Here is a 27,255-nt window from a genome sequence, read left to right as displayed (position 1 = left end):
TCCCTTTCATCTTTCTCTGAACAGGGAAGCGTTGCAGAAGTGACTTCTGGGGAGGATTCAGAGCTTTTCCCTGCTGGTTTTGTCTGGCACTGTTGTGAGCTGGGGTCAGGGTGTGCACATGGGGGGGGTTTCTGCTGGGCAGCCCCTTTTTCTGAGTGAGGCAAGTCCCAGTTTGCTCAGGGAGCCCTGGTGCTACAGGATGGATCCAGGAGCTTCTCCCCTCTCCAGGTGAGTGGCAGAGGATGTTGAGTCTTTAACAAACAGCTCAGATCTCCTGGAAACAGCTGAGTGAAAAGAGTTTAGTGTTAAAGGAGGCTTCCAAAGGCCTGGGGAGGAGGGACTTCCTCCTGCCCAAGTGTCAGTGTTTGGTGCCCCTGTGGCAGCTGGTCCTTGCCTCTCTGCTGGGTCAGTGTGCTCAATAACAATGTCCATGTTTATTATTTTTTCTGTCAATAGTTGAAGTTTTCCAAGGCTGGGGTAACCTAAGGAGAGGGCTCCCTGCCCGCTGTAGGTGTGGAGCAGTGGCCAGTCAGTGTCTCAGGTTCCTGGACTGCTGCATTGGGCTGGACACAGCAAACAAGGGATACCCAACAGTGCTGGAAATGTGTGTGAGTTTAACTGTGTGCGTGCTGGACACAGCAAACAAGGGATGCCCAATGCTGGAAATGAGTTTAGCTATGTCTGCTGGGCACAGCAAACCAAGGGATGCCCAACACTGTGCTCCACCTCAGGCTCACAGGGACATTGGGGGATGCACTGCTGACACCTCATGCATGCACAGCCTTGCTTAAAACCAGGATTAAGAGGGAAAGTGAGCAGATTGTGCGGTGTTAACAACCTGTTGGCATTGCTTGGGTGGTGGGGAGGGACAGGAGTGGGGTGCTGGGATTCCTGGTGAGCAGGGTTTGCTCTGTGCTGATGCTGTGGTCCCTGGTGAGCATAGTTTGCTTTGTGCTGCTGCTGGGCACTCCCAGCCCCAGCACGGCACTGCCATTTCAGGCATGAGATCTGTCAGCCTTTGGGGCACCTGTAATTACAATTAGCAGCCAGGACACACAAAGCCACGGTGCTGGAGGAAGGGGGGAGCTGGAGGGGATGTTCTGGAGTGAGGAGGTGCGTGTGAGCAGCATGGCCTCTCCTCAGCACAGCAGCACAGCCTTGTACAAACAGCCCCGCGCTCCCAGCCTGTCCTGCTGATCAAAGCCAGGCAAAAGGGGATTTTCCTCCTCACTTCGGGACACTTCCTATCACAGGGCTGCCTGGGGATTGTTTGTGAAGGTGCAAATGTGGGGAGCTGCAGGGAGCAGAGGCTGACAAAGGGAAGCAGTCCTTGCTTTTCCCAGTGCGAGTGCGCTCGCGGATCCACGCTCGGCGTGACCCCAAACAACTGCAGTGACTGCAGGGAGAGGAGCTGCTGTGCCCTACCACCTGTACTGCACTGTGCTCTCCCTGCTATTTTAATAGCTAATTAATCTTGATTTGCTTGGATTTAAAGGAGTTTTTTTCTTTTTTGGCACATATGTGCAACCTATTATGTCATAAATCCCCCATGTTTCAGCAAATGTCACCCTGATTGTTCCCTCCAGCACAGCATCCTACTAGGGAAACATTCAGGGTCAGGAACTTGGATTCTTTAAGCACTGTATTCAAGGAAGCCGATTTATTGTTCTTTCCCAGCAGAACAGGGTGATTTCTTTTGGACCTATATCACGTTGGCAGCCAACATGGAGAGGTCACAATTGCCTTAGCACTGGAGGGTCTGTGGGCACATTAATCTGTCCTCATAAATTGACTGTTGCACCCCACAGATGCCAGCACAGGGCACCTCTGAGTGTTCAGTGCTTTTCTATTCCTCTAGAAGCAGGAATTATCTTTGTGCACTCAGTGTCTCATATTCTAAAATCGATACAAGTGCTCCCTGTCCTTTTTCCTTGTGTCTTTTAAAGGCTTTGAAGGAGTTTCTTTGGGGCTGGAGGAAGTGACCTTCATATCAAATAATCCTGACGTGGCGAGTTGGGGCTTTGGGTGGTTTTCTTGTGGCTATTTGTGCTGTGAAAGCTGAATAAAAAATTTGCAACTGAAAGTCTTAAAAAGTGAATTAAGGAAGTGTTGACTCGGAAGGGCCATTAGCGTATCCTCAGCGTGGGATGTGCCTTGTTTTTCCTTGCTGCTTAATGTAGAGCTGTGCCTGACCTTTCCCCTGGCTTGTTTTGGTGGGCCTGTGAAGGAGATGTCAGAAGGAAAATGTGAATTAAAACATCTTGTGTAAGGAAATGACTTTCCTGCTCTTCTCCAAAAGGGAAAAACCCCTGAAAATAAAAGAAGAGGGCGAATCCTCTCTTAGTTTGCCATCTGTAACACTTCTAGTTCCTGTTTTCCCTTGCTTTGGTGGTAACATTTGGATGTTTTCAGTGTGTCTGTGTGTCCTGCAGGAGCTCTGGGGCTGCTGTCCCTGCCCAGCTGCTCTGAGCAGCATCACACCAGGGCTGGGTTCTTTGTAACACTCCTTTGTAAAACTCCTGCAGCTGGATGTTCCCTGAAGTGGGATTCCCTTCCCAGGTAGAACACAGCTTATTTCACACTTTTTGTTAAGTTTAAGTAGCTAAACCAAACTTTGTAGACATTCCAGCTCTCAAATCTCCCTGTGGCTGGAGCTCAGAAGCATTTTATTTTCTTTCTCAGGAATCTTTGAGTGTTCGTCCTTCCTGCTGCTCTGTATCAGGTTTTTTGAGAGCACAGTGCTGCTCGATGGTTTCCTGCCCAGCACTGCTGCGTTTGGGGCTCCTGACAAGCTGCAGAGCTCTCACAGCTCAGCCCTTTCACAGCCACAGTGGGCTTGTGGTCATGTTGACAGCTTGACACTGCGATGGCAGTGATTTGTGAAAGCTCCCTCCTGTGTCAGAGCAGCCCTGTGAGCAGGGCAGACAAAGGGGAGGCATGGGCAGCACCTCCCGGAACGAATTGGGGTCTGAGGGAGGCTGGGCTGGGGATCCCTGGGGCTCTGGGGCTGAGGGAGGCGTGTTTGGCACAGCCCCTGGCCTTGTGCAACAGGGACCTGCATTCAGCTCAGTCTGTGCTGCAAAACAAACCCTGGAGTGCTTGGTGTGTGTCCTGGAGCAAGCTGGGGTCCAGGAGAGAGGAATTGGAATGGGACAGACCCAGGGCTGTGCCAGAGCTGTGCCAGGGCTGTGCCAGGGCTGTCCCAGGGCATTCCTCCTGCAGGGATCCTTCCTGAGCTCCAGGGACATCCCAGCCCTGAAGGAAGGAGCAGTTTGGGGTTCTGTGCTCTGCTGGGGCAGTCAGTGCTCTCGGGGCTCTCCCCTGGCTAATTGTTCTCTTTGCAAGGGAGAAGCTTTGGGGTGAGCTCTGCTCTCCCAGGGCAGTCAGTGCTCTCAGGGCTCTCTCCTGGCTAATTGTTCCCTTTGGGGAGAGCTGATTGCAGTTTCCCACTACCTGAAGGGAACCCACAGGAAGGATGGGGAGTGGCTGTGTCTGAGAGATGGAGGGACAGGACACAGGGAATGGCTTCAGTGACCCAGGGCAGGGCTGGATGGGATACTGGGAATGAGGAATTGTTCCCTGGCAGGGTGGGCAGGCACAGGGTGCCCAGAGCAGCTGGGATCCCTGGCAGTGCCCAAGGCCAGGCTGGACATTGGGGTTGGAGCAGCCTGGGATAGTGGAAGGTGTTCCTGGGACAGGGGAAGGTGTCCCTGCCATGGCAGGGGTGGCACTGGATGGGCTTTGAGGTCCCTTCCAACCCAAACCGTTCTGGGATTCTCCTTCCAATCAAACTGCCCACCCTGTGCTTTCTACTGCTCCCCCAAGTGAGCACACCAGGATCTCTCCCATCCCTGGTTTCAATCAGGAAGAGAGGCAGAGAGTGCCTGAGGAATAAATTCTACCTCACATGAAACCTAATCTGTTTTTAAAGGACTCCCTCCCACTGAAATAGAGGGGGTTTTTCCTTGCTTTTTAACAATCCTCCCCTGAACAGCCTCTCTTGGGGTGTCTCTCATCCTCACTCAATGATGTTGAGGTTTTTTCCTTTTTTATTTCGAGTTTCTGGAAGCTCTGTGGTTTTCCCTGTTACACGTTTTTAATTCAGAATGCCTCAGTGAGCCTTTCCTGTTCTGAATCTCCAGAGTACTCTGTGGAGGAAAATTTAAAAAATAACATGTAAGCTTTACATAATTTACTATGAGAGTAATTGGGTTTATACAGCAGTTCATAAACCTTTAGCTGGTAAAAATCAAAGTACCTTAATCTCAAAAGCAGATGGGGGGATGTCACGGTGAAGGCTTAGAGAGTTTTCAAAGACAAATTGTTTAATTCCATCACTGCTAGGAAAATAAATAGTTCTGCTGCTGGATTGAAAACAGAAACATCCCAGAAATGAGACTTTCCTCGCTTTCAAGCATTGTTAGCTTGACAACAAAGAAATCCAAAGAGCTCCAAAGTGGAGAGATGTGCTGGGGTTCCAGTTTATGAGAAATGAAAGGCAAGAGCCTCTAAACCTCATTTTATCATTCTTGGGGAATTCTCAAGTGCCTTTCCTGGCTGCTCCCAGGCCCTGCCCCTGTCCCAGGCAGTGTTTGGTGGGAATCAGGCAGGCATGAGATGTCTGCAGGTCATTTCCTTCTATCCTGGGAGGTGGCAGGGCTGGCCCTGCTCCGTGCCTGGGCTGGGAGCTGCTCCCAAATCCACTTCTCAATGTGTTTGCAGGGCTGGATTGAAAGCTGGGAGCCATGCCTTGCCTGTGTAATGAAGGCTGCATTTGTAGCCCCACAGAAATGCTGCTCACAGGCCAATCAGGGCTATCTGGCCAGCACATCCCCTCCCAAGTGATGGTCTTGCTTTAGTCCTAATGGCCTGATGAGATCACCTCTAATTTGTGTATCAAGCTGGTTTGTATCACATCGTTCAGAAAAAAAAAAAAAAAAGGGGGTAAAAAACCCCACACAAACCCAACAAAACCCTCTTTATTTTATTTGTTTCTTGCTGGACTTCAAAGGGTTGCATTGTAGCCAGTGTGCAGTGCCCTGTGAAAGCTCAGAGCCATTACCTCAGCCCACAGCCAGCAGAGAATGAGCTCCCCTTGGGTGGGGGCTCCTGTGCTCCAGGATGGTGGCAGTGCTGTGAGCCCAGGAGGAGATGCTGGGGATGATGCTCTGGGCTCCTGTGCTCCAGGATGGTGGCAGTGCTGTCAGCCCAGGAGGAGATGCTGCTCTGGTGGCTCCCTGGCAGTGCTGTCAGCCTGATGCTGGAGATGCTGCTCTGGTGGCTCCCTGGGCTGTGCTCAGGCTGGCCTTGATTTCCAGCAGCATCTCCTCCTGTGGCCAAGGGAATGAGGAGCCTTGGAGAGAGAAGCAGGAAAAGCTGGTGGTGAGAGCACAGAAAGGGCAGAGGAAGGTGCTGAGGTGGCTCAGTGTCACAGTAGTCACAAGGGTTGCAGGATGAAGAGAGAGACGAGAATGTCGAATCCATGTTCAGAAGGCTTGATTTATTATTTTATGATATATATTACATTATGACTATACTAAAAAGAAATAGAAGGAAAAGTTCTCAGAAGCTAGCTAAGCTAAGAATAGAAAAGAATGAATAACAAAGGGCTGTGTCTCCACAGAGAGCGAGACCCAGCTCTGCCGTGAGTGGTCAGGAAATCCAAACATCCACAGGAGACCAATCACAGATCCACCTGTTGCATTCCACAGCAGCAGAAAACCATTGTTTACATTTTGTTCCTGAAACTTCTCAGCTTCAGCAGGAAAAATTCTAACAAAAGGATTTTAATGAAAAGACGTCTGTGACAGCTAAGGATGCTGATAGCAGTGTGGGGGACAGCAAGGTGCTCCCACACAGAGGTTTGGCTGTCCAGGTGCAGATGCACACCCTGTCAGCCTGGAGAAAAGCTTGCTGTGCTCTCCTGCTCCTTCATGAAGCAGCCAGGAGGGACTGGGTGAGGATGGAGTGACCCTGTGCCAGCAGGCTGGGTCCAGGTGTGCCTCTGCCCAGGTGAGGGATCTCCTGCAGCAGCAGAGCAGGAGCAGGTGAGGATTGAATGACTCTGTGCCAGGTCCCAGGGGTGCCTCTGCCCAGGTGAGGGATCTCCTGCAGCAGCAGCAGAGGGTTCTGGTTGTGCTGTTAGCTCAGCAGAGCTGATTGTGAGCAGTGTTTCTGCAGCTGGATCTCCTGTATCAGCAGCAGTGTCCTGGTTGTGCTGTTAGCTCAGCAGAGCTGATTGTGGGGAGTGTTTCTGCAGCTGGATCTCCTGTATCAGCAGCAGTGTTCTGGTTGTGCTGTTAGCTCAGCAGAGCTGATTGTGAGCAGTGTTTCTGCAGTTGGATCTCCTGCAGCAGCAGAGCCTTTTGGTGATGCTGTTAGCTCAGCAGAGCTGATTGTGAGCAGTGTTTCTCCAATTTAGGGAAGAGAGGACATAGCTGTGGTGCTCAGCAGTGATGGATCCATTCCTGGGGATTGAGGCGCAGGGAGCCAGAGCTGGAGGAACCCAGCAATCCTGAGAGCCCAGCACACAGAGCCCTGCATTGTGTGTCTGGGAGCATGAGGGGTTTCATAAAGTGCTTTGGTATAAAGTATGAGGAGTAATGGAATTGGGCTGTGGGATATTTGGGAAGTGAGTGCTGACAGGCGCTGACCCAAGCACAGCCTGGTGCTCAGCATCTTCTGTGCATCAGCCAGGCTTTTCTTCCAGGTTGTTCCAGAGCTGAATTAACCTCAGGTTGTCTTTTTTCCAAAACTGCTCTGCCTCTAAAGGAAACAAATTATTGGCAGAAATTGATTTCTTCTTAGCAGCTAACTTTTAAATCTAAAAACCCAACAAATATATGCTGCAACGATCAAAAAATGTTACATTAACACATTTTTTATGACCTATGCTGAGACACTTGGTAACATGCTGTTGTCCTGGGTGATTTGGATACTTTTATTTTTTGTTATTTTTACTGTTCTACACCCTTTTGTTGCTGAATCAGTTTTGCATGTTGCAGGGCTGGAATTTTGATTTCTCTTGAAATCTGGCTGGAGGAATTTAAACCTTTGGAGCTCAACTTGTTGCTTTCTGCCTCTTTGCTTGTGTCCTTGTGTTCCCACACTGGTACCACAGCAGAGTGGGAGCCCAGGGGGGCTGACAGCATTGAGCACTCAGCTTTCATGTTTGGAAACTGCACTTTTCTCATGAAATCATAGAAAATCGGGCAAAATTTAACAGTGTGAGCTGCCCTCAGTGGGCTCTGGGTGTCTGTTTGGGATCAAAGGCAGGTGGGCGATGCTGCTCCAGCCTGAGGGGTTGGATGGGGTTGGTTTGCTCTCTCAGGATTCATTTCCAGGGTTGTCTTGGGGCTGCCTGCATTGTTTTGGCTTTCTGTGTTGGCTTTCTCACTGAGCTGGGCCCAAGTTAATGCTGAGGTTCGATTTCCATGACAAGGTCTCTGCTGGGAGATTTACAGCTCAGCTGCTTTGGTTTGCCAGGCTAATGCTCTGGAATGCAGGTTGACAGTCCAGATGTGAAACCTTTCTCCTCGGAGAGAAAACAAAGGATTAAATGCGTTTTAAGAGGGTTTGAAAAAAATAATTTAAGGCTGAGGCCCCGAACCCAACATCTGAAATGCTTGAAATACTGCTGGGGATGTGAAACTTCAAAATCAGGACACTTGGGAGAGTGGCCAGGCTCTGAGTTCCCTGTGGATTTTGGAGCACCTGGCACTGCCTGTCCTGGGGCTTCCCAAGGTTTTACAGGATGTCAGTAATCAAATTCTGCATTTTCATGCCAGCAGTGCAGGGGAAAGCGTGGTTTGGGTTTTGCTCCTGCTGAAACCTGGGGAGAGTGTGGACAGCTGCAGGCGCTCCCTTGGAGGTGACCACATTTCCCTGATTTTCATAGCTGAGGATAGTGGCTCTGTTTTCTGACCTGTCAAACTGACAATTGTCCTGATTGTGGAATTACCCTAGTTTCCAGGGGGTAGAGGAAAGCCCAGGTGGTGCAGGTTTGTTCCCCAGCATCCGCACTGCAGGGGAAAGGTCTGAACAGGCTGCAAGGTCATGACTGGGCTGGAGCAGGGTTTAATAGTGGTGTTTAATGTCCAAACCATCATTTTAACGAGAGAAACACAATGGCCTCAGCCAAGCCATTGAATGTGATCCTTTGTGCTGGTGAGGATTTGTACAATGCATCTACCCCTGAATGCCCATTTGGGTTTCAGAATTATTTGGATTGGAAACAATGCAGCAAGAGTTCATTGTCCTCTTGGAGAAATGATGAAAACATCCAGAACTTTCTCCCTGCCCATATGGGAAGAGCAAACATGAGGAGTTTGTACTACCAGATGTCTTAAAATTGAGAGCATAGCCTCAAAGGTAGAGAGGGCAGACCTTGCAGGGCAGGTCATTCTCAAGCTGCCTTGGGAAATATCAGGGGGTTTATTGGCATTTATTAAAACTGGAGTTGTAAAAAGCTTGTGGCTCTTTATTTGGGACTGATAATCCTGTTGGTGTCCTGTTCTGGTCAGGCGCAGGAAGCCTCTGCAGAGCAGTGACTTTGCTGGAGCACAGGCACGTTCTGGACACTCAGATATTTGGAATTTGTTCTGTTCAGAAAGGTCTCTGCCTTTATTCCAGGCTGTGGAACAGCAGATGAGTACAAGTATGCTAAAAACACAGGTTTAACAAGTGACAAAATGGCTTATTTTTTTCTAGGTAAAAATCAGGAAAAAAACAAAAACCCTGAGCTAAAACTGCCTTTTGTAGTATCTGTATCTTTTTTGAAAGCAGGATGCCCTAAACTGAGTCATCAGAACAAACAACTTTGAGATTACACCCACAGAACTAGGAGTTATTTTTTTTGCCATGTAAATATGCACTTTAATACTAATTTCTCACTGGAAGTAATGTATTTTGTTTAATAAGGTGTTGCTTGGTGTTGAATCTGGCTGCTGCAGTCAGCTCCTGTGCTCTTGTTCCCATGCACTGAGAGCCATGCTCAGCCCTGCTCACCCTGCTCACAAGGAGCCCCAGCAATCTCTGCATTTGATAAACCCCATGTTTGTGCAGTTTGATAAAGGGAGGTTTCCTTCCTGCCCTGGCCTTTGTCACACTGTAGCTCAGGGCTCCAGCGTGGGGATCAGAGCAGGGCTCAGCACACAAGTGTCCCCAGCCTGGTGTCCCCAGACCCTCAGCAGGGTAAGTCCACCCTCAGCAGGGTAAGTCCACCCTCAGCAGGGTAAATTCACCCTCAGCTGGGGTAAATTCACCTTCAGCAGTGAATCCCTTGGGGTCCTTCCCCTCTGGCAAGGGGAAAATCACAGGGCAGCAGTGGCAGGGTTCCCTCTGTGCAGCAGCCTCCTCCTCCTGCTCTGCAGAGCCCACGGGCACACAGCCACCCCAAACACCCAGAGCTCAGCCACATCTGCAGAAAATCCATGGCAGGGCATGTGGAAAGTTGGCCCAGCTCTTTGTGGAAGGAAGTGGGAAGAAAGAAAATCATTAGCTGAGGCTGCTGGGGATGCGTGGACTCGAGGTCGTGTTATCTGTGGAAGTTCTCCTTGCACCCTTTCTGTTGTTTTAACCACTTCTCCCAGCAATCAGGACGTTTTCCATGCCTGCATACTGGGAATGGAATATTTTTGAGCTGTATTTCTGAGCTCTGGAGATGTGTCTCTGCTTTTGGCCTGGCAGTCTCCTGGGCAGGTGGCTGGGCAGGCAGGACACTGATGGCAGTGAGACCCAAGGAGTGCCATCCCTGCAGGGCATCCAGCTCCTGCTGTGTGCCCAGCTCTGAGCATGCTGTTAGGTGATGTATTCCTCTTGCTAATTTACTCAATTTATCACTGATTCCAGTAGAGCTTGATGAGGGATGTCAGCTGGAGATTAGTCCCAGATGCCTGGGCTGACCTTAGCTTTATCAGCTGCTTTCAATACTGTAACCATGAAGCACTTGCAAGTTTGCTGGTTCCTCCCATGATTGATAGCCCAATTGTGAAGTGGCTTTCCTCCTCCTTTGTGATCCAAGAGGATAATGCCCTGCAGCTGTCCACAGCATGAAGCTCTTGTGCTGAGCACTCTGATGCTCTGCTGGCTCCTGCCCAAGGCCAGTGTTTATTAAAATGGCACTTGTGTTCTGCAGGCCTGACCTCCCACTGCTCTACAGACCTGCCTTTTCTCTGCCGCACATCTCCTGAGCAGAGTGCAGCAATCCCTCAGTGCCTAGGTGAGGCTGAGGTGTTTTAGGAGAGGTTTGGCTGTGGGTGTGCAGAGAGGATGGGCAGAGCTGCAGGGCCTGTGGCAATCAGAGCTGCAGAGCCTGAGCCTGTGGCAATCAGAGCTGCAGGGCCTGTGGCAATCAGAGCTGCAGGGCCTGTGGCAATCAGAGGTGCAGGGATTGTGACAATCAGAGCTGCAGGGCCTGTGGCAATCAGAGCTGCAGGGATTGTGGCAATCAGAGCTGCAGGGATTGTGGCAATCAGAGCTGCAGGGATTGTGACAATCAGAGCTGCAGGGCCTGTGGCAATCAGAGCTGCAGGGCCTGTGACAATCAGACCTGTGGCAATCAGAGCTGCAGAGCCTGTGGCAATCAGAGCTGCAGGGCCTGTGGCAATCAGACTTGTGGCAATCAGAGCTGCAGGGCCTGTGACAATCAGACCTGTGGCAATCAGAGCTGCAGGGCCTGTGACAATCAGACCTGTGGCAATCAGAGCTGCAGGACCTGTGGGAATCAGACCTGTGGCAATCAGAGCTGCAGGGCCTGTGGCAATCAGAGCTGCAGGGCCTGTGACAATCAGACCTGTGGCAATCAGAGCTGCAGGACCTGTGGGAATCAGACCTGTGGCAATCAGAGCTGCAGGACCTGTGACAATCAGACCTGTGGCAATCAGAGCTGCAGGACCTGTGACAATCAGACCTGTGACAATCAGAGCTGCAGGGCCTGTGGCAATCAGAGCTGCAGGGCCTGTGACAATCAGCTTTCAGCACTGGGCAGAGCTGTTGGGTCATTCTGAGCCTGGTTTTGGGAACTTTCCTGGAGCCCCTGTCAGTGCAAGGGTTGGGCTGGTGGGGAAGATCTCTCCTGCTGGCCTGGTGACCTCTTCTGCTGTGCTTGCCACTGGTTTGCCACACGTGGGAAGGGGCTGCAGGGTGGCATCTCCCCTGCCTGTACACTGAGGGCATTCAGAAGGTTGTGTGCACTCCCAGCACTGCAGAAGCTGTGTGGGTTCTGAGGCTGGTGGCATCCTTCCCGTGATCAGAGCCAGGACTAGACCTGGGCATGTTTTACCCTGAATTTTGCATCTCTCCTGCCTGATGTTGGGGTTCTGCAGAGGGTATTGGGGGGCTCACTGTGGCTGAGTCACTTCAGCCACCACGTGTAGGGTCAGGCTGGGCTGGCTGGGGGAAGGTGCTCCTTAGGTTTCTAAAGTGCATTTTCATTTCAAATAAAAGAAGAAGGAAAACAAACACCAAGCCCCCTTTTCCTTTAAAGGGTGAGGGTGGAAGGGCATGAGCTCTGTCCTGGCTTGGTCACCTCAGGAGCCTCTGGATGTGGTGGCTGCTGGTCTTGGTGTGTGTGCCCGGGGAAGGGGGCACTGCCTGCTCTGCAAAGGGGTGAAGCTGGCAGGGAAGGAGCTCCGGGCTTTACTCTGTCCTGCTCCTCTGCTCAGCACTGCTGCTCATTTTCGCCAATCTCCTTTAATCTGCACTGAAACCAAGAGCACTCAGCTGCAGTTGTTGGATAATTCCCCATTGCAGGGGCCGTGGCAGCAGTGAAGCTTCACTGCTTTGGAGCTCCTAAATGTGAAAAATGTGAAAAATGTGGGGCATCGTAGGCATGGCCTGACAGTGAGCACTGGGGATGGGGTAGTCCAGCTCTTTGGGTTGAGTTTTCCTTTATTTCAGTAGGGATGAGTTAAAAATCCTGCTCAGCCTGCTGGACACCCCGGCAATGCCAGAGTGCCTTTCTTTGGGGTGCTGCCCCCAAACCAGCCGGTGAGAATTGGTTTCATTGGTTTTTATCTGGTGAAGAGCTGGCTGGAGGTGACCAGAGAGGGTGAGGAGCTCTGCCCACTGCTCCATTTTCTGTTTTTCTCCATGGACTAAAGCCTGGTTTGTTGGTACCCACAAGGATTGTGTTATGTTCCAGGGTGGGTTTGCTTTTTATGAAGCGTAGGAGCAGGAATTGCCAAGGAGATCTTAAAAGTAGCAACAGCTGCATGGAGTGCATGGAGTGTAACACAGGTTTTTCCTTTTTTTTTTATATTTTTGTTTAGGTGTTTTTGTGGGGATTTTGGTTTTCTTTGTGAAACGGACTGGAAACCTCAACTTAGGGTGTTTAGTAGCCAAATAGTGTTTTATGGGGTATAACATAGCTCTTTTGGACATTTTTTGGTATTGGTTGTTTTGGTTGTTGGTTTTTTTCTTTTTGTGTTTTTGTTTTGGTATTGGTTGCTTTGGTTGTAGGTTTTTCCTTTTTTAATGTTTTTGTTTTGGTATTGGTTATTTTGGTTGTGGGTTTTTTTCTTTTTTGTATTTTTGTTTTGGTGTTGGTTGGTTTGGTTGTAGGGGTTTTTCTTTTGGGTTTTCATTTTGATATTGGTTGTTTTGGTTGTGGGTATTTTGGGTTTTTTGTGGAGTTTTGTTGATCTCTTTCTCTGTGAAATGGACTGGAAGCCTCAGCTTGAGGTGTTCAGCAGCCAGAACAGTGTTTTATGGGGATTTGCTAAACCGCCTTAGGAAATTGTGGCAACTGATGTGTATTTGTAATGCAAGCTGTTGATATCTATGGAAAAGGGCTGCAATGGTGTAAAAGCTTGGGAAAAATGAGACTTGCTAAAGGAAAGCAGGGGTGAGTGCTACCAACAGTTTTGAAGGCAGTATTTTAACAAATCCTGCTTAGATTTTGGATAAAGGGAAAACAAACAAATGTGGATTCTGAAGCAGCTTCTGTCCTTTCATTTTCTGCTGTAAGTTTGCAGAGCACAAACAGATTGTAGCAGGAGAAGTGTTTGGCTTGGCAGGGATTTCTTAGAGCCATGGAAGTGGCCTTGCAGCCTCCCAGTGCTCCAGGCTTTCCTAGACATGTAGATTTTATGGGTGTTTTATCTGTTAGCAGGATTTCCTTGCTTTTTCCCAGAGCCACGTCGGTAGGAAAATAATTTGGTGACATTGTTCCTATAACTTGAAGATTTTGCTGGAAGTTTGGGTTGTGCAGCCCCAAAATCTCTGTTGTGTTGCTGGGGCACTTGGATTTGGGGTTTGAATAGAAATAAATGTTAATTACAAGTGCAGAGAGCCCAGTGAGTGCTGTGAGCTTGGAGAGCCCTGGTGTGTGGCACTGGGGACTTGAGGCACTGCTGTGAACTGCAGGCATTTATTTATATTTATTTATAATATTTATAGTTCCTGTAGGAATTATACATAAATAAATTTATTTATGTATAATTCCTATAGGAACATTTTTGTTCTGAAGCTCTGTTTGATCTCAGGTGCTGTGCCTCAAACACAGTGAGGGAAAGGAGGGGTCACTGGTTGGGAGCAAAGGGGAGGAACAAATGGCTTCACACTCAGACACTTGCAGGGAAGGAGACTTTTATCTGCTGGCAGATAACAGGAGAGGAAAGGCAGTGCCATATCATGTGAATATAGCTCTTGCCTGCCTTGTGTCACTGCGAGTTCTCAACACATCTGGGCTGAGAGCAGTTCCAGTAACATCCAAAAGTACTATTTTGGTTGGCACTCTGGGGCTGTGCTAGATGCCAATTGGTAATGGCTCTTGGAAAGAGTCTGCCTTGAAACTGTCCCTGAGCTGTTCCCCAGAGAAATTATTCAATTAAGTACAGCTAAAATTAATGGCCATGGGTTTTGTTCAATCAAACAAAATAAGCAGCTGGAGAAGGGGAAACTTCTCAGTGTGTGCTTTTAAAATAACAACTCTTGGCTAATAACTGTGTGAGCTGGGGTTGATAGCAGTGTTTGTTTTCCCAGAGATGCTCTGGATGAGCCACTGAGGCTTCCCCAGCTGACAGCCTTGGATGGCTCTGTGTCACCTCCAGGCATTCCCCAGGCACCATCTGCTGCTCCTGGACCTGCTTTGGGGAGGATGGAGTGTCCTGGGCTGCCCTGGGGTGTCAAAGTGTGACCCAGATACACTCAGATATTTTAGGATGAGTGAATGCAGCGTGGAGGGGAAGGTGGGGTGGGACCAGAGCGCCCAGAGGTGCCCTTGGAGCAGGTGGCAGGGTTCTCTGTGGCAGAATGAACAGGTTCCTCTAGTGTTGGCAGGTGTTAGCCCTGAGGGCTTTGTTGGGGAAGTTGTGGGCTGCTCCTGGTTCTGAGCTGGGTCTATTCTATTCTATTCTATTCTATTCTATTCTATTCTATTCTATTCTATTCTATTCCACTCTACTCTACTCTACTCTACTCTACTTTACTCTATTCCTACACTAAAGAGTAGAAGAAAGGATTTCATCAGAAGGCTAGCAAGGAATGGAATGAATAATAAAATCTTGTGACTGACCAGAGTCCCAACACAGCTGGACTATGATTGGCCGTGAGACCAATCCCAGATGCACCTGTTGCATTCCACAGCAGCAGATAATCATTGTTTACATTTTGTTTCTGAGGCCTCTCAGCTCCTCAGGAGAAAAAAAAATCCTGGCAAAAGGATTTTTCATAAAATATGTCAGTGACAGAGCCCCTCTGCCAGCCCAGCCCAGCAGGGTAGGGACAGGGAAGGTGGGACATGGCCTGGTGCCACCTGGAGCCCGAGGAGCTGCAGGGGAGGCTCTGCAGGTGAGATCCCCTCTGCTGTGTTCCCCTTTGTAACAGGAATATTCCTGCAGGAATTACAAAATTCCTGGCAGAAATTGTAACAGGAATATTCCTGTAGGATCCCTGTTAATTGAAAGAGGTAAAGAGTGAGACAGCTGGAATACAGAGGAGCAATTTGGTGTGACCCCTTGGAGAAGTTTGTGGTTTTGGGGATTTCAATGCTTGCAGGAAGTTCTGCCAAAGTGGAGATTAAATGTCCTCAGTTAAATTTGGGATGGTGCAGGGAGGAATCTTGGTGTTTGCATGAAATGCAGAGCCCATCAGAGCAGGCAGTGTGGTGTCCCAGCCCTGAAGGAGCACCAGCGGATTTGGGGTGCAGCTGAAGGAGGAGAAGCCCAGCAGGGCACTCCTGTGGTGTTTGTGTGAAATGCAGAGCCCATCAGAGCAGGCAGTGTGGTGTCCCAGCCCTGAAGGAGCACAGGGGATTTGGGTGCAGCTGAAGGAGGAGAAGCCCGGAAGGGCACTCCTGTGTTGCCTTTGGCACAGGCAGCTGCACACCTCAGAAAGGCTGCAAAAACCTGCCATGGCTGCAGCCAGGAGACAAATTAGGATTCCTGGCTTTGTGTTTTTTACTACATTTTCCCTCTTTTCACTCTGCCTTGACATTGCAGCTGGCACACGGTGCTGAGGTTGTTCAGGTTTCTGATGTGCTTACATCAGTTGCAATCTTCATTTCATAGCCCTGGCACTTGGAACAATGCTTTGCTTTCTTATTGCCATGCAATTATGAGGTTTGGACATATAGGGATTGGCATTCCCTCTGTGATTCATTTCTTTGGTATCCAGCTCTTCTCCTGAGGCACCAGAGACCTGAGGGAGGGAGGGAGGGAGGGAGGGAGGGAGGGAGAGCCTGCCTGGCCTCTCCTCTGGATTCCAGTCTCACTGTAATTGGGTTTGTGTTGGGATTTCAGCTCTCTGTGTTTTCCTAAGGCTGCCTGGAGTCTCCATGACTCAGTGGGGCAGGCCTGGAGGTGCATTACTCACCAATAAATGCCATTGAGTGATCCATAAATTTCAATACATGGAAAATCCCAACCATTCTAAGGAAGTGTCTGGTCAGCAGCAGCACTGCTCTGAGAACTGATCAAACCCCAGGTCTGCTTCTCTCTTCCAGTGCTGAATTTCATGTCGCCACCTGTGCTTGGCTTTTGAGTTTCTCACTCACAGACAGAAAGGGTGCAGGTCACAGACGGAGTTGTCAAACCCAAATGTGACTTTTAATGCATTTTAAAGAAAACAAGCGGGCAAAAAAATTATCTGTTAGTGTAAAGTCATGTGTGCAGAACTCTAAAACCTGTTCCACTTCATGGGAGGAGATGGTCACCCTTCGCAAGGAATTCCTGAGTTAAGGAGAGGGATTCAAAAAAGTAAAAAACCTCGGGACACGTGCAGGGATGGGGACAGCTGTGACAGTGGGCTTTGGGCACTGCAGCACAGGGCCAGGGATGGGGACAGCTGGGACAGTGGGTTTGGGCTGATGGAGCAGCTCCTGGCCCAGCTCACCTCCAGCTCTGACCTCCAAACCTCTCCCACTTGGGCTGTGCTGAAGTGATTCTGAGTTTAGTGCTGGGCTTGGGCTCTGGGTTTGATCTCCTGCTTCCCTGAAAGGAACCCTGGCTGAGAAGTGCTCCTGGCTGGGTTGAGGTTGCAGGGCTGTGTTACAGGAGTGTCCTTTGGAAGGTCACCAGCAGCCAGCCTGCCTTCCCCGTCTGCTCTCTCCCTCTGCCAGCTCTCTCTCCATCCTTTTTGAGCCTGTTCCTTGCATGGCCAGCTGAATGGGAGGTGATAGAATGTGGAATTGCCAGCGTGAAGGGCAGGGGGGGCTGCAGGTGCTTCAGGAAAGGAACCTGAGGAGGGTCAGTGCTCTGAGAAATTCCTTAGCTGTGGATTCCTTGGTGCCCACCTTAGAAATCCAGGGCTAATTTTCAACTCTGCCTTATCCAACACGGATTTCCTTTGGAGTGGGGAGAAATATTGAATTTACAGGGAGGTTGGGCACTGCCCTGTGCTTGGGTGTCACCACAACGGGGGATCTGTGGGTGCAGGGGATGGATGGATGGATGGATGGATGGATGGATGGATGGATGGATGGATGAGTGGATGGATGGGTGGATGTTTCTCTTCAGAGGAACCTGCTGGGCTGAACTTCTGGTTCAGCTGGGAGTGGGGTCTGAACCTCCTTGTGCTTCCTCCCTGTTCCAGCTGCTCAGACCTCCAGGTGCTGCCATGAGCCCTCCAGAATTCTCCCTGTCCCAGCTGAGACATCAAAGGGCTGGGTGTTTATTGAGCTGTGGGTGAAGTGCCCTGCTCCCCTGGAAGATGACTGTGTCACAAAACATGTTTCTATCTATCTATCTATATCTATCTATCTATCATCTATCTATCTATCTATCTATCTATCTATCTATCTATCTATCTATCTATCTATCTATCATGTTTTTTATATATATATATATATCTGGAGAAATGCTTCTTCCCGGATGTGCAGGGCAGCCCTTTGGTTCAGCAATGGGTCCTGGCAGGGGGATGGGAAAGGAGAGGCTCCCCACAGAATCCCAATTGCAGTGCCTTGGGCTTTGAAATGATGACAGAAAATTTCTCTGCTCACATTTGTTCTCATTTAGCTACAGCTTGTTCACCAGGATGTTTTTCAAGGAGGGTCTGGTCCATGCTGGCAGAGGAAAGTCTCCAGTTTCCCAAGCATGCTTATCACTTTGTCCTTGACAACGATGGGAACTTGCAGCACTTTTTTGGTGGAGAGGCAAACATGAGCAGTCCTGCCCTTGCAAGCAGCATTGTCCTGCTCTTCCTGTGTGCTGAATCACGCAGGACAGATAAAGTTTCCCCAAAATGTTGTTGGCTTTGCAGATGTCAGACCTGGGAAAGTTGGGTGGAAGGGGGAGGAGAGTGAATATCTGAATTGCAAACTGAGCAAACCTTGTAGCTCAAACAAAATGCCTCCCATCGCTTGGGAAAACGTGTGCTGGTGTAGGATGGACAATACTGAGTGCCATAATAGTGATGAGCAGTGATTTTCAATATTGCAAACAACTTTAGAAATAAGGAGAGTTTGTGTTTGGCATAGAGCAGTGTTGGTGGGGTGCATGGTCAGATGCAGAGGGTAAAACACGGAGTGGTTGATATTTGGTAAAACACAGGGGGTGGTTGATATTTGGTAAAACACAGGGGAGTGGTTGATATTTGGTAAAACAGGGGAATGGTTGATGTTTGCCCCCTGCCCTCCTTCCTGGGGATTCAGGGATGGTTTGGGCTGCAGGACAGGAATCAGGAGCTCAGGCTTTAAGAGAGCTGTGTGTTCTCAAAGCCCAGGGTTTTTTAGATACTGATATCATTTTACATGGGGACTCACTGGAGATGACAGAGTGTTGGTGGAGAAGATGGAATCATGCACTGCAAGGATGCTGCTCAAATGTCTCAGCTCTCTGGGAGAGCAAAACCTCCGTGCTCCGTGTGCCTTGGACATTTCCTTTGTGCTGCAGAACTTTGATAATTTTATGTGGCTTTTGCTATCTCTGTGTACAATCAGCCTGGTTTTATCTGTGTGTGATACAGTGCTTGTTCCTTGATAAGACTGAGAACATAAACACCCTCCATAATGAACATCTGGGACCTGAGGGAACAGCTGGAGCTGTGTCAGGAGAGGTTTGGGATGGATTTAGGGGAAGGTTCCTCCCCAGAGGGTGCTGGCACTGCCCAGGCTCCCCAGGGAATGGGCACAGCCCTGAGGCTGCCAGAGCGCCAGGAGCCTTTGGGCAGGGTGGGATTGTTGGGGGGTCTGGGCTGGGTGATCCTGAGGGTCCCTCCCAGCTCAGGAGTTTCTGTGATCTGCTCTGGGAAGGTCAATGATACAGAAAACCATTCCCAGTCACGGGGGTGACAGCAGGGAAGCTGTAAGAACTATTGTCACACCCTGGCACTGCTCTTGTAAGGACAGGGGCTCCCTGTGTCACAGGGAACTTTGGGAAATACAAGGAACGCCCTGTCTTCCCTGTTTCTTCACTGTCATCCCTTTTCCCTTGTGGAGACAGCTGGGAAATCTTCTGTTTGAAGGAACACAGTCAAACCAGTAAAGGCTTAATAATAAAGGCTATGTCCTGATGGATTGTATTATTTAAATCTTCTTTAACCCTCTGCCATCACCCATGCAGGGTTTGAGCCATTTTGGGCAGGATATCAGTTTGTCTGCTGTGTGCTCTGACTTCTGCTCTGGTTGGTTCCCTCAGGGCAGGGCTGCAGTGCCAGGACCTGCTGGGGTACAAGGGCACAGCCACTGTCCCCAGGCCTGGCTCAAAGGCAGGCAGGGCTTACAGAGACCAGCATCAATAGTGGCAGGGTGCTGAAGTGGCTGTGCACAGCACTCAGGGCTTGGCTGCTGTCCTCCCTTATCTGTCAGGCACACAGGAAGCCTCTCCTACCTGCAGGACTGAGGGCACACCAGAGCTGGTGTGTGCAGGCACCAGGAGCACTGGCTGTGTGTTCCAGGGCAATCAGAGCATAACAGGCACTGAGAGGGAAATTTCCTGCCTGAATGTGGCTTTTCATGTTGAGCCATCCCATCAGCCACTCCCAGGGAAAGCCTTGTACCAGCTCTGCTTTCCATGACAAAATTAAAGCCATCACTTACAGGAGGTTGAGGGTGGCTTGGCTGCAAGTTTTCCTTTCTCCTCTCTTAAAATTTAATGGAGGGGAAACTTTGCCTGCTTTCCTTTTCCCAGAGGACCTTCTGGGCTGCAGGGAGAGCTGCCAGACCCACAGCTCCAGGAGGGAACCAGGGCAGCATTTGTGACCTCAGTGGTGGCGTGATCAGGGCTGCACTGGGTGCTCCCAGAAGCCTTTATGAAGGTGGTGGATGTGGTCTAGTGAGGATGTCGTGACCAAGTGCTGAGATGCTGTTCCAGGGACTGAAATTCCAGATTTCCTATAGCACAGGCATTAATTCCCTCACTTTGGCTCACATCAGCTTTGTGGCTGCCACCATCCTGTCCTCCCTGACCTCCTAGACTGATGCTGCTGTTTCAGGCTGTATTTTTTCCTCCACTTCAGGCTTGTGCTTTCTCCTCACTCTAGCAGTGGAGCACTGCACTGAATCTGCAGTCTCTGGTGTGGTACCTCCCAGGATTTGGACCTTTCAGTGATGGGAACCCTGGTGTGTCCCTCTGGGGGATGCAGCTGGTTCCATTCTGGGGCTTCCAGCAGGAGGGAGGCTGGGCAGGGCTGCTGTGGGCTCAGGTTTGATGTTCCTGTTCCTCTCTCCCCAGAGATCATCGATGACCTGACGAGCCTAGTGGAGAGCACGGACGGGCGGCTGCGCAGCCAGACACGGCACGTGCAGGCAGTGGAGAGGAAATCCACGTCCTGTGGTAGGAGAGGGTGCAGGGAAACACCCGGGGGTGCAGAGCACACACCCAGCGGTGCAGGGCACACACCATGGGGTGCAGGGCACACACCCAGCGGTGCAGGGCACACACCCAGCGGTGCAGAGCACACACCATGGGGTGCAGGGCACACACCATGGTGTGCAGGGAAACACCATGGGGTGCAGGGCACACACCATGGGGTGCAGGACAAACACCCAGCGGTGCAGGGCACACACCCAGCGGTGCAGGGCACACACCCAGGGGTGCAGGGAAACACCCGGGGGTGCAGGGCACACACCATGGGGTGCAGGGCACACACCCAGGGGTGCAGGGAAACACCCAGGGGTGCAGGGCACACAGCCAGGGGTGCAGGACAAACACCCAGGGGTGCAGAGCACACACCATGGGGTGCAGGACAAACACCCAGCGGTGCAGGGCACACACCCAGCGGTGCAGGGCACACACCCAGCGGTGCAGGGCACACACCATTGGGTGCAGGGCATACACCCAGCGGTGCAGGGCACACACCCAGGGGTGCAGGGCATACACCCAGGGGTGCAGGGCACACACCCAGGGGTGCAGGGCACACACCATTGGGTGCAGGGCATACACCCAGGGGTGCAGGGCACACACCCAGGGGTGCCGGACAAACACCCAGGGGTGCAGGGCACACACCATTGGGTGCAGGGCACACACCCAGGGGTGCAGAGCACACACTCAGGGGTGCAGAGCACACACTCAGGGGTGCAGCACAAACACCCAGGGCTGCAGGGCAAACACACACCCAGGGGTGCTGCTCACACACCCAGGGGTGCAGAACAAACACCCACCCAGGGCTGCCCTGGGGGCTGAGCTGGAGCAGAGGCTGGACAGAGTTACAGAATAAAGCAGGGCTTTATTCAAAGGATCTCCTCAATGGATGTACCTTGGGCAGCACAAGAGCCCAGCCAGGGCTGCACCCAAGATGAACCAAAATGGTCCCAAAATGAACCCAAAATGAACCAAAATGGTCCCAAAATGCACGAGCACTCCCGGGGTCTCTCCCTTGGATCAGTTCTGCTCCATTTGCACCTTGCAGTTCATTGTCCCATTCCAGCTTTAGCCCCTGCAGTCCCACCCTGCTTGTTTTTCTCTCTCCAGCCCACGGTGTTTGTGCTCCTGGGCTGAGATTTGGATCATTTGTCCTTGGTGCCCAGCTGGAGCAGGAATTGTTTTGTCTCCCTGCTCTGTGCACAGAGCTCACCATCCCTTACTATGAAGCTCAGAACTGCCCACCTAGCCAGCACAGAATGTGAAAAATACAAAAGCTAAACCTGAGACATCACCAGGGCAGTTTTTCACTGAGGATGTGCAATTATTAACTGTTGCTAATTGCTGTGCAATGCTCCCCCTGAGGCACAAACCCCAGCACTCCACACATCTCAGCAGCTCTGACTGGCTGGGCTGAAGTGCTGGTGCAGTTAATTCCCTTCAGCCATTTGACTCCAGCCTTGCACAATGTCCTGATTGTAAGAAATGGTTTGAAATTAGAGCAGTGCATGTTAATTAGCTTTACACAAACTTGCTACCAGCTCTCACAAAGCTGGCACAGCAGGGAGCGGGGCTGCAGGGGTGTTCCTGGGGTGTCCTGGAGGAATGAGCTCCTAACCCAGCAGCACTCAGAGCCTGCCAGGCATGAAATCCTTCCTGGTGACCCGGCAGTGATGTGCAAGCTGCTAAACTAAACTGGCCTTGCTCTGCAGGCAGCCAAGGACAGGGGTATCCACAGGCAGGCTTGGATGAAGGGCTGAGGGCTGGAGCTCTGACCAGGAGAGGATGCTGTGGATGGTGGAGAAAGTGTCTTTGTGTGGGGAGAGTGACTGACTGGGGGATGACATCCCTGGGGAGGTGGTCACAGTTCAGGTCTGGATCAGCATTTCTGGTTCTGGTCTCCCTGGATTTTACCGTACCAGAAGACTCACAATGCTCTACAGAATTTTGACTGTCAGTCAGAAGTTGCTGAAATTGGGCCTATGTAGCTCACTAAAGAGGAATCCAAGGGCTGACGTGGTCCCAGCCTGGCTGTGGCTGGTGGCAGGGAGATTTCCCTCTGTGCAGTGAGGCTCTGCCTGCACAGCTCCCCAGCTCTTCCCTGGCAGTGAAGCATCTTTGCAGCACTGACAACTCCAGGGATTTATTTGGCTCTCCATCTGTGATAAGGTTCTGAAAGCATGGTTGATGGAGACTGATGGAAACCTGTGGCTTCTTCTGGGGGTTAAAGTTGACTTGTCAGAGTCATTTGTCTCTGAGTTCTCCCGTACCAACTGCAGCTGGAATTAGAGGCGTGACTGCAGAGTTCATGACTGACTCTTTTATTTTAGATCCTGGATGTTGATGCAAGATGGATTTAATTTAAAGCTGAGTGCACTTGAATGATGCTGAGTAGCCCTATGTGCCTTTGGAGTCTCCCCTTAATTCCTGTGGCCTCGTGTTCCTCACGAGTCCAGGGCAGCCCAGCTTGGGATGGGGGTGGGCAGGGGGTCAGTCCCAGGGGGTCCAGGGGGGATTTCTCCCCATTTTTAGGTTCCTCATTCCCCATTTCCATTCCTGCAAGTGCAGCCCCAGACATGTTGCATGATGATGGGGCTGTGTCTTTAACTCAGGAAGCCCGTCCTGGCTGCCTGGGGAATTTCAGAGGAGGAGGAGGATGGGAGAAGGAAGGCTGGGAGGATCCTGGCCTGGATTCCTTGGGGGTGACCTCTCTCACCCTTTGCACGTTGGAAAACATTTGGCTTTGGTGAGAAGTGCAGCCTCTGGTGCCTGTTCCCTCTGCTCCCATAGGCCTTCCTGTGTTTGCATAACAATTTGGGCATAAGCAAACACCAAATTGCCTCAGCTGGCTGCTTCCTCCTGCCCAGGCCTGAGCTGTGGAGCAGCAGAGCTGAGCACGCAGGCTTCAGCAGCATCCTCCCATCCCCTGCCACCCTTATCCTGGCACACAGGCTTCAGCAGCATCCTCCCATCCCCTGCCACCCTTATCCTGGCACACAGGCTTCAGCAGCATTGCTCCCATCCCCTGCCACCCTTATCCTGGCACTGGGATGAACTGGTACACTGGGATCAGAAATACCCTCCCTGTACATGGGATTGCCCCTGGAATGAGGCCAAGCAGCAGGAAGACTGGCACCTGCCAGAGTGCCTGTTTATCATTTACATTTGATCAAATTAAATTGATCAAGTTCAGTAACTCTCTGGGTTTGATGCCTTACTTTGGATTTAAAGCAGGGTGAGTGCTCAGTCCTTGCTCCCCCAGACCAGTCTCCCCTCTGCTCCAGCTGTGGCTGGCAATGTGTTTTTCCCTCCTTTTTGAAATCATGATGTCTTTTTATTCTGCTGCTGAGTGCCTGTGCTGGAGCCAGGGGCTGTGGGCACAAGCAGAGCTCCCTGGCTGCAATAATGGAATAATCCCTGTTTTACAAGCAGGAATGTCATGCATTAATGGGTGTGTCTTTGTTAGCAGCCAGTATCCTCAGAAAATCAAAGGATTGCTGGAGAAGCCCAGCTTTAATCAATATTTCAACATCTGCCTCCGATGCAAACCCCATTTCCAGCTGTGCGGCTGCTCCCAGTGCCCTCTGGTGAGCCCAGTGCTGCCCTTGGGGCTATGCCCTGGGCATTCCCAGCCTGGCACAGCCCTCAGCCTATCCTGGGGGGGTTGTTCCATTCACAGCTGATTTTCAGAGCCATTTTTCTGGCTGTCCCTGAGCTGCTGATAGTGCCCAGGGAAGGCTGTGCTGTGTCCCATTGGCCTCAGGCAGCCCCACACTGGTGGCACTGGGCACTCCCAGGATTGCAGTGCAGGGATAACCACGGGATGGGCTCCAGCCTCTGCATTTATGAAATTATTGTTGAAAATCATCAGTCATCCGCAGGCAGATGTTTGCACAGTGCCTGGCATTGTTTTCTCCCTTCCCAGTGAGTGCTGGGCATTAGCAGGGGTGCTGGGACATATAAGATTCTTGGATTTCAGAAATTTGCATTGAGCTTTCAGCAGGGAGTTCACTCAGCCCATCAGTCAAGTGCCAGGCTGCCTGCACCAGCTTTGCTCCAGGAATGGCTGTGTGTGCACAGTCCTGCCTTCTCAGCCTCACCACTGCTGCTCCCGGGCTGCTTTGTGCTGTCTCTGCCAGTCTGGGCACCTTTAGGGCTTTCTGCAGAGTAACACTCACCAACCATTTCTCAATAAATGGTTTTATTAGAAACTTTAACCCTTGGAATGTCCTCTTAAGAACTGCATTTAAAAATTTGCAAATAAATTGAAGTGTAATTAATGCAGAGATGCTGGGGGAAATGGGTTTGGTGCTTTTGGGTAACTTTACCCCATCCTTGAGTTTTGCAGTGGGATTTTTTGTTTGGTTATTTCCCTAAAGACCATGAGTAGAGAGGATGGTTAAGCCAGGCTTTGGCTGTGATAGAACATCCTCAATGTTTGTGTCTGGAGCAGCCAAGGGGATTTTGGGTGCTCAGGCCCCAGCTGGAAGCTTTATTGGCAGATGTGACCCGTGCAGAGGTGCTTGCACCTCAGCTGTGCCATGTGTGGGGTCAGAAATGCTTCAGGTCCTGCTGAAGGATGGATTTTGGGGAGGGGAGCTGGGCACTGCTGGTCCCACCCCAGTCCCTCTCTGGTGTTCTCCTGCTGCTCTTGTTTCCTGGGGAAGCAGCACAGAAAACCATGAGTTTGTCAGAGTAAAAACAAGCAGAAAAAGAAAAGAGGGAGCTTCTAATTCTGGTGGGCGAGTCTGTGTCCATCCCGTTCCCAGCAGCCTGAGGGCAGCAGACCTCGCTCTCCTTGTGCATCCCTCTGTGCCTTCAGATGAATGAGAGTGAGGAGCAGGCACAGCAGATCCCTACCGGGCAGGAGTGTGTCCTGCAGAGCACGGAGCAGTCTGTCCCTGTCCCTGGTTTCCCCTGGTCCAGCAGATGGCAATGCAATGCAAGCACCTCCCTGAGCCCAGGTGAGGGCTCTGCTCCCCTTCCTGCCCAGGGGTGCCAAGGGCAGGGTGGAAACTACAGCAGATTAATCTGCACCAGGTGGGTGACTTGTTTTAACCTTACCAAAACACCTGAATGAAAACCAGAGCTCTGCTAATCCCTTTAATGGGAGTTTTTGGAAGGTTTGGTTTGTTTTAAAACAGGGTAGCTTGGATTATATAAGGTTTCCTCTAGAAAATAATGATTCATGCAGGCTGGGGCCTTTTCCTGCCAGGTTCTGTGATCTCTCTGTTCTAAGTTTGCTTATTTTTGCCATGGATTTAATTTGTTTTATAAATTACGATGGCAGCTGCTCAGGTTTGTTCCTCTGACGTTTCCTGTGTGTTTAGATGAGCAAGTCCCCATCCATTTGTTTTTTGCTCAGTGGGGAGGAGGAGCTGGTTCAGCTGCCATGAAATCAGCCTTTCCTGCAATCTGACTCTGGCAGAGGTTACTCTGGTATTCCTCCTCCCTGTCAGAGCTGCCTGACACTGCCCTGCTCTGAGTCCCCTGTCCAGCCTCTGGTGGGATCACATCTCTTGGCCTGGCAGTTTAGATGTTTTCCTGAGATGGGACTGTGCTGGTGGCAGTGTCCCCAGCCTGGTGGCAATATCTCCAGCCTGGTGCCCACTCCTGCAATGTCCCAGCCTGGTGGCAGTGTCCCCAGCCTGGTGCCCATTCCTGCAGTGCCCTTGTGCCCTCCAGCCAGCTCCTGGCCTTGCTCTGCCTCCTCCTCCTCACACTCACTGTATTCACATCTCAAATATTTGCTGGTGCTGAGGTGTTGGAATGGATTCAGCTGATGAAAGAGGATGGAGCTAAGCAGTCACAAAAAGGGGGTTTTTTGTGAAAAAGGTGGTTTTGGTTTGCTCTATGAGTCCCAGGTGGGAGCACAGCATGTCCTGGTGCTGTCAGCCCTGTGTGTGTTGAGCAGGAAAAGATGGGACCTTCTGGGTCAGAGGATCCCTTCAGGATCAGTTTCTGAGAACAAGGTTGTTTTTTCCCCCCCATTACTCCTATTGCAAGGCTGAAATGGTCATAAACTTATTTCCAGCCTGGACCTGTCAGGGATACTTCATGATGCCCACGTGCAGCCCTTGTTCTGCTGTCCTGAATAGTTCTCTCCTCTTTTTCATTTTTTTCCCTTGAATGTGTGTGTCCAGGAGATCACTCAGTGTGCCCTCCCAGCTTTGTTTTGCAGGGCTGAACAAGTGTCTTTACATTTTCATCTCCTAAATTAATCTGGTTTCTGCCAAGTCTTTTTTTAATATGCCTTCTTACTTAAACCTTTTGTATGTTTAAGCACAGGAACCAAGTGCAGCATCCCTGGGGCTGCTCACAGCCCTGGGTTTGTGTAAACCCTGTAACCTGGCTTGTCCAGCAGCTCCAGCTCTTCTCTGGCTCTTGGACATACTGCAAGTCCAGCACAGTGATGCCTCAGTCATTTTGGGTTTGAGCTGTTTGCTTGGGCCTTTCTCACTCTTGAACATTTTCCACTTGAGTTCATTTTCTTTCCAACTCCCAGCAAAAACCATTGTTTATCCCCAGAGCGTGGCTTCCTCTCCCCTCCCGTGGAATTTCACCCTTTCTCCATTCATCTTCACAGTTTCCCATTTTCCCCCATCCAGTCCCAGCTTTCCTGTGTGCTGCTGCTGCTTTCCAGCTTTGTGTCAGCAGCAGATGTCATTAGCACACTCACTTCTCGTGCCAAGGTCATTAATAAAAACATTTAATAAGCTCAGCCTGCTGACCACTTCTGGAGGAGCTCTGCCAGTGACCTCCATCCATTCTGCTCCTTCTTTCAACACCACTTCCCCTCTCACCAGTTTCCTGCCCCTCCAGCTCTGCTAATCCCCAGGTTTTCATTCCAGGCTTTCCCATCTGGGGCTGCATCACTTTGCTGAAGTCTGTGTGGGTAGGTTCTGTCACTTCCTTTGTCTACAGAATTCGCTATCTGACCAGCTAACCTGGTTAGCCTTGTGTGATTTGATTTCCTCTCAGTGCATTTCCAGTGTTTTCTACCCTCTTTAATTTTGGT

General features: G+C 50.7%; 1 protein-coding gene across 1 annotated transcript in view; it reads left to right on the top strand.

Moving 5' to 3' along the window:
- The window catches only part of STX8 (syntaxin 8), a 79,853-nt gene that overhangs the window by 29,545 nt on the left and 23,053 nt on the right, over nucleotides 1–27,255 (top strand). The window contains exon 7 of the mRNA XM_058817211.1: nucleotides 20,109–20,210. Coding sequence (XP_058673194.1) covers nucleotides 20,109–20,210 — 102 coding nt within the window. The remainder of the gene's footprint in view (nucleotides 1–20,108; nucleotides 20,211–27,255) is intronic.

The sequence above is a fragment of the Ammospiza caudacuta genome, chromosome 19 (genome assembly GCF_027887145.1).
Source record: "Ammospiza caudacuta isolate bAmmCau1 chromosome 19, bAmmCau1.pri, whole genome shotgun sequence".
Classification (NCBI taxonomy): domain Eukaryota; kingdom Metazoa; phylum Chordata; class Aves; order Passeriformes; family Passerellidae; genus Ammospiza; species Ammospiza caudacuta.
Note: the sequence above shows the minus strand (reverse complement) of the source record. Positions and strands in the feature narration are given on the sequence as shown.